Source organism: Misgurnus anguillicaudatus, chromosome 14 (assembly GCF_027580225.2).
Source record: "Misgurnus anguillicaudatus chromosome 14, ASM2758022v2, whole genome shotgun sequence".
Taxonomy (NCBI): Eukaryota; Metazoa; Chordata; class Actinopteri; order Cypriniformes; family Cobitidae; genus Misgurnus; species Misgurnus anguillicaudatus.
Genome location: NC_073350.2, coordinates 35,581,955 through 35,588,891, shown reverse-complemented (window position 1 = coordinate 35,588,891; position 6,937 = coordinate 35,581,955). Strand labels below are relative to the sequence as shown.

General features: G+C 41.5%; 1 protein-coding gene across 1 annotated transcript in view; it reads right to left on the bottom strand.

The window, feature by feature from the left end:
- Positions 1-419: 419 nt before the first annotated feature.
- Positions 420-6,937, bottom strand: part of LOC129427786 (heterogeneous nuclear ribonucleoprotein L-like) — a 33,103-nt gene continuing 26,585 nt past the window's right edge. Inside the window, exons 6-13 of the mRNA XM_073876423.1 lie at positions 6,811-6,883; positions 6,575-6,646; positions 6,197-6,411; positions 5,909-6,030; positions 4,141-4,342; positions 3,835-3,892; positions 3,649-3,745; positions 420-3,517 (exon numbers count right to left, since the gene is read on the bottom strand). Of these exons, the coding sequence (XP_073732524.1) occupies positions 3,460-3,517; positions 3,649-3,745; positions 3,835-3,892; positions 4,141-4,342; positions 5,909-6,030; positions 6,197-6,411; positions 6,575-6,646; positions 6,811-6,883 (897 nt within the window). The 3' untranslated portion in view covers positions 420-3,459. The remainder of the gene's footprint in view (positions 3,518-3,648; positions 3,746-3,834; positions 3,893-4,140; positions 4,343-5,908; positions 6,031-6,196; positions 6,412-6,574; positions 6,647-6,810; positions 6,884-6,937) is intronic.

The following is a 6,937-nucleotide window of genomic DNA, read 5'->3' as shown; positions in this document are numbered from 1 at the left end:
GACCTCCGACCTCTGCGGCTGCCGCTGGTGGTCCGCTGGAAAAACGATGGGCAAAACTCCGGCGAGCCGCTGGCGGCATCCGCCGGTGGACCGCCGCTGGTCCGCTGGTCTTATGTTATCTGGGGCAGCGGTCCGACAGCGGACCTCCGTCAAAAAAGTAGCGGCTGCCGCTGGTGGTCCGCTGGAAAAACGATGGGCAAAACTCCGGCGAGCCGCTGACGGCATCCGCCAGTGGACCGCCAACTTTGCCGCCGGTGGTCCGCCGGTGGACCGCTGACCTTATGTTTGCTGGGGAACTACATATACATTACAGTCTCAGCTCATCTGTATCTTTAAAGGCATAAATCTGTCAAATATTCATTCATTCATCGTCTAGATGAGACGAGACAAACAGGAGAAATAAAGTCAGACACTTGCTGTCTGGTTCTGATGATCTACATCTTTATTTCATGGACTGTTGAAGGTCAAGAATGTTCTCACAAGTGTTCATGATGAGGATTATTGGCTCTCTCTGATGTCATATTCTGTTATCATTTACTCATCTCATGCTCAAATCAAACCAAACCGGTTTGGATGATTGTACTTCTGTTCCCTCACACACACACACAGATGAATGTGGATCTTCAGACTGAAGGTCTGTCTGAAACTATGACATCATTTCAACGTTTATTATTGTAACAAAAGATTCATAAAATGACAGATTTTTATAGACCTGTGAATGTTTTGATGACAGGACATGCTCACAGTGAACTGCACACGTGCTGATGTGTCAATTACATCAAATATACAGCCGAAATAAATGATGATTACTGTAGTAAATAATATTCAGTTATTGTCCGTTTCAATCTTCAGGAGGTTTCTTTCTTGTTTCAGGTCAGCGTTTGATACGTTTGTCCACGTCTGATCAAATGAAAATCAGACAATTTGTCTTACCCTGATGTCCACACATCTGAGATTGTTTCATTTTGCAACCAGAAAAACTTTTACCCTTTTGACATTTATTTAAAAAAAAAACTTTACGACATGTAAGATTCTGCTGTACTCATCAGATCCAAATAGGTTTGTAACATTAAGCAGTTTAACTTTCTAAACAAAAGATTTTCATTGATTCAACTGAAGACGTGAGATCAGATATTCAAAAGATTCTCATGACATGACCATCAGTTTAATGTTTTATGCTGAAAATCTCATTTCTTATTTAAATAAAACAAAAGAATATAAAACAGCAGCATGTTTAGTTCACACATGTTTAAAGGAAAACTTCACCCATTTGCATTAAGCTTTGTATCGTTAGAACCCCAGTCATGTTTTTAAATGGTCATGCATGATTCCCTCAGTTTCCCCTGAGACGGAAAAAATACAGATGTCAGTGTTGCGCTTCCTTCTTTCAATGATGTAAAAATCGGCATTATAAAACGGCCCGTTCTGGTTCTTCATTCTGATTGGTTGAAACGCGTTCTAAGCTGTGATAAAATACCCCGGTAACCCCACGGTTCAGACCGCATTACAGAAGTATCACTGCGCCACTGTTGCTACGTACTGATTTATGAAAATAAACACCACCGTCTTTAATCATATTTTCATTGTGTCTTTGCTGCGTCTGTGTTGTTTGAGAACTGCGCTCTGTTGCAACCACACTTGATTCTGAGGAACTACTTTGTTTGGCGGAAGAGTAATATTTGTACTAATATAATTACAACTTATTTGTGTTTTATTTTATGAAATCCTGCTAACGTTATGCATATGAAGTAACCGTTTTAGAAAAGCAATAAGCCCCACGAAGCAGTGGGGCCACAGTGCACCCCATAACAGCCAAGGGGGTTTTAGACATCCCGCTTCACATTGTGCCTAACAACGCCCCTTAGCTGTATAAAATGCACTGCAACCCCACTGCTTCGCGGGGCCCACCGCTTTATTTTGGGTCATTGAAAGAAGGAACTGCTGTATCTTTGTCGAAGGCAAAAGACTACAAACACTCATTCCTCATTTTTCCAAGGTGGGGCTATGGGTGGGACCCACTCACCCTACAGACCTATTACAGATCAGTGGGTGGGACTTACAAAAATACACAAACATACTCGAAAAAAAAACGATCAGCCGTTATATTTATGCTAAGCTAAGAGACGATGTGGAGCGAGCCAGACTTCATGTTACAATAATAGCGGAAGGTAATCGATATGATATGGAAGTACACAATACAGCGAAGAGCTGAGGCAGATGGAGGATCAGAAAGCAGAGAAGCCCGGGGAGGAGGTCGCAGCCTCAGCCTCTGACTGGCTCAAGCTTGGACGGACTAGTAGTGCCTGTACTCTCGCTGTGTGCCTACTGAAAGAAATTCGGGACCATTCACCACACAAACGTCCATATCCTGATCTGATTTTTGTGTGGTGAATGGTCTCAGGGAAGAGAGGTACTTTGCGTACGTGTGTGTTTGTTGCACGGCGTGTTTGTGCGGTGGATGCATTTGTGTGCAGCATTTTCTTCTTTGGGATTATTTACACATTTGGCCAAGTGCTTTTAAAAATAAATAAGAAACTGAGTGAAGCCTGCTCCTATGACACAATTCATTTGTGTGGTGAACCAACCACCCAAGATTCGTATCGTATATGGACAGCAGCGTCCTGGATATATATTTTAGAATCCTAAACTGAAAGCGACAGCCAAAGCCTGCAGGGACGTCTGACTATAAAGTGAGTGTTTCTATTTTCTTTCTTATACTAACATGGCATTTATGTACACAATAGCATACAGCTGAGTGGTGTTCTGAATTAGTGGGAGTGGCTTACAGAGCTGTGCATTGTGGGAGTTGTAGTTTTCCATACAAATGCGCCCTAAAGTCACATTCTGTCTTTTTTCGGTCAACTAGGGACCAAATTCTGAATTTATGTTACATTTCGACTACAAATACGACCCACTTTCAATAAAGATGAATGTTTCAACGGGTAAAGTTTCCCTTTAAACATATACATCTGATGATGTTGTCCAGTGTGATTCATGTTCATACACTTCAGCACAATCTGATCGTCTTCATCATCACTGAACTGAGTGTGAACAAAAGTGTGTTTATCATCTCATTAAAACTGCCTCCATTTCTAATAAAAACCTATGACCAATTACAGGTCACATCACTAGTTAAGCGCTTTCATTTACCCAAACCTGATGCCATACATATACATATGTAAATGACACAGCATAAGCACGTAGTCTCCATCGCTCTCCATGTCCACCCAACACGTTTGACGTGTCAGATTGTTACCGAAGACGTCCAGAGAAACGGATTAAAATCATTCATTTGCTCTTCTTGGCACCGCCTATTGTGACATCGTCATGTTTTATATCCAGAAGACGAGTCTCAGTTCCGGTTAGACGTGTACTGGAAAAAACAAAGACGACCAAAAACAGCAAAAAAGAACAAAGTGATGATGTGAGACCCTCCGCCCGCAGACGCTTCGCTCCGTCTCAGAGATGTGATGACGTGGAGAAACAGAGCTTCAGTGTGTATGGGTTTGAACCATTGTAAAACAACAAATCCGGACTGATCTCAACACAGTGTTTACAGGTGGATGTGTGATGTCATGACGCTTTACTTCAAATCTGAGGACTCGTGCCAGACGCACAGCTATGTAAATGTGAAGTGTTTGCTTACTGGGTATTCGTATCTGATAGTGATTGAGAACCGTCAGAACTTCCACAGCGTGAGTTTTACTGTCAAACTCCAGCAGTCCAGAGATGGTTTTTGAACTTGCTGCAGATACAAACAAACATGTAGTATCAGTATAGTCTCCTGTATGATATACATGAACACACAAACCTCGGCAGCTGATATAAACTTACGTTTGGCATCAAACACTTTGTATTTGATGAATCCTGGGACGTCGTGCTCTGTGCATAACTGTGAAAACACAAAATGTGACATTGGAGGAGAGAAACCAGCAGAGGGAGTTGTTGAGACACACAACAGAATATAAATGATCTACAGAGTCCTGTGATAAAAAACACATCTGAACCTGCACTGAAGGTCACTGACTGAACTGAACCGACCCGTTGTTAACCCTCACTAAATATCATGTGTGAATAGACAGAAGAGATCAACTATGAGTTATAAAGCAGTGTCAGAGCTGCTAAAGAGATGTGACGCACCTGCTGAAGATCATCCTCGCTGACACACGGCGGGACATTATAGAAATGAAGGACACAGGACGGAGGCTGAATGATGTTTTTAGAGGCCTGACCGGCGCTGGTGAAGCGGTTGTTACGGGTCATGGCAAAGTCCTTGTAGCTGCTGGTTCCGTCCTCCAACTCAAAGACCTGACTGGGTATCACAGCGTGCTGCTTTGACACGCTGACCAGAGAGAGAGAGAAAGAGAGAGAGAGAGAGAGAAAGAGAGAGAGAAATAACAACAATAAAGTGGAAGCACAAGAAGAAAATGACAGACAGACATCACACACAGAACACAAGCAGGTGATATTTTATCAATCAAATAATTGTCAACAATCTGCACTCGTTCTGGGTTATTTCACAGATAATCCAAACAAGAATCACTATAGACAACTGTAGTGGCACACACACACACACACACACACACACACACACACACACACACACACACACACACACACACACACATATATATATACAGTATATATATATATATGTGATCTGTGCTGGCAAAATGAGTCAGAATGTGCTCGGTCTAATTTTGAGGCAAAAGAAAATATATAAATATTGATTTTGTTGAAAGATGAGGTTTTCATAAAAATAAGTACATAAGCCCTCATCTAGCGATCTCAATGCTCTAAATAGTCATTAAACATCTAAAATGATCTTTAATTGTATGTTGTACCTTGTTGAGGTGTACCTTCATAACCCCTTAATCTAATATAAAGAGGTGTCTCCATCCACATGTGCATCTGACATTTTGGTTTCAGTTTTAAAACGTGCAGGAATTAGAAAATAAAGTGCAGGACTTGATTGATGTTAAAAGAGTTATGAAGAGCGATAAGACATGTAAACAATCTTCCTTGCGCTGACTGACAGAAGTATGCACACAGACATCTGTTATGTCTTAAAGGTGGGGTGCATGATCTCTAAAAGCCAATGTTGACAATTAAGACATCATCTAAACCAACACGCCCTTAGCCCGATAGAATCTGGACCTTCTTTTGATAGACCCGCCCCACACATACGCAACCCAGACAACGATGTCGGTCCCTTACTGCTGATTAGCTACAAGTGTGTTTTGGTACTCGGCCCGACTCTCTTTTCCAAAGTGTTTTTTTAGATATCGTGCACTCCTGCCTTTAAGTGAATGTTTGGTGAACTGTTGGGTAAAAATATCTGATGTGTAAGATTATATTAGATCTTAAAGCTGTTTGTCTTAATGTCAATCAAACAATAAAAGAAAGACAAAAGTTGAGCATATATTTTTCCTATAGTATTGTTTTTGACTTTGTGTGTTAAATCTATTAGTTTTACTGTGATGTTAAGGTACGGATGTGGAGATTCAGTTTTAAACCCTTAAAAATCTTTAACTTACTTGATTTTCTCAAAACTGACTTTGCTGACTCTTCAAACAGCTGTAGATCTAACATTTTGTGTCAGATGCCAACAAATCATACAGCATTTAGAAGTTTTTTATAGAGAATGTCGAAATATAAATAACACATTTTTGAAAATTTGCTCATTCCGACTCATTTTGCCAGCATGGGTCACAAATTAACATATTTGCTTTCAACTTTGCATTTAAATGTATTGTTGATATTTGTTGTTAGTGAATGTGTGTGTGTGTGTGTGTGTGTGTGTGTGTGTGTGTGTGTGTGTGTGTGTGTGTGTGTGTGTGTGTGTGTGTGTGTGTGTGTGTGTGTGTGTGTGTGTGTGTGTGCATGCGTGCGTGTGTGTGGTCCTCACCAGACATTGAGTCGTTTGCTGAACACCTTGATGCTGTTAAGATGTGTGATCGCTCTATCAACTGCATATTCATCACCCATCTCTACCAGAGCCGTACCTGGAACGCTCTTCATGAACTTCACCTGTCAACACAAACACACACACAGATACACACACACACACATTTGCAAAAGCATATTTGTAGTATTTGTGCAGTATACGATATGTTACTACATAGTTGTGTGTGTGAAGACTACAGTACACAGAATAGACTGTACGCTTGTTCACGTGACATTCAGGCTGTTTTACCTTCTCAATGTTGCCGTAGAGACAGAAGAGGTTGAAGATGCGTGAACAGTTCATCTTGGATGGATGGAGGCCACTCACCATGGCAACCGAGCTGGAGGTGTGGCCCATGTAGGAGGAGCTCTGTGGCAGCGGATACGACACAACCTCTGAGACGTCATGAGAAGAGCGTTTGAATCGATTATTACTGGGCAGAGGCAGCAGAGGGCAGTGAGACCCTACAGACACAAACACATCAGATTCACTCTCAGTGCTGATGATTTTTATTATGCGTCTCCTGTTGATGTTTCATACAAACAATAAGCCACTGGAGGTTACAGCAGTTAAGAATCTAATGATGTGTTTATCAGTCAATAAAAGACCTAAAAACATCACACTGACCGTATCCATTATCTGAGTAAGAGGACGGATGCTCGCCCAATATGGCCTGTCTCTGTCTGCCTTTACCACGCTCTAGAAACACACAACAGACAATCATTCATTCTGCAGATATCAACTTCTGTTCACACTGAAATCACACAATTCACTTCTCAAAGATTCAGACAGTGACACATGAAGAAAAAGAAAGAAACTGAACTGATCATCAGAGAGAGAGAGAGAAATGAGAGTGTCTGTACCTCGTCTCAGTAGGAAGGGTTTGGTATAATCCCAGCTGTCATTGTCGTTTCTCATGACGTTTAAGCGTGAGGGCTGGAATGAGAGAGCAGAAGTCCACTGCATGTGTGTTAGATCCGGTCGTGTGTG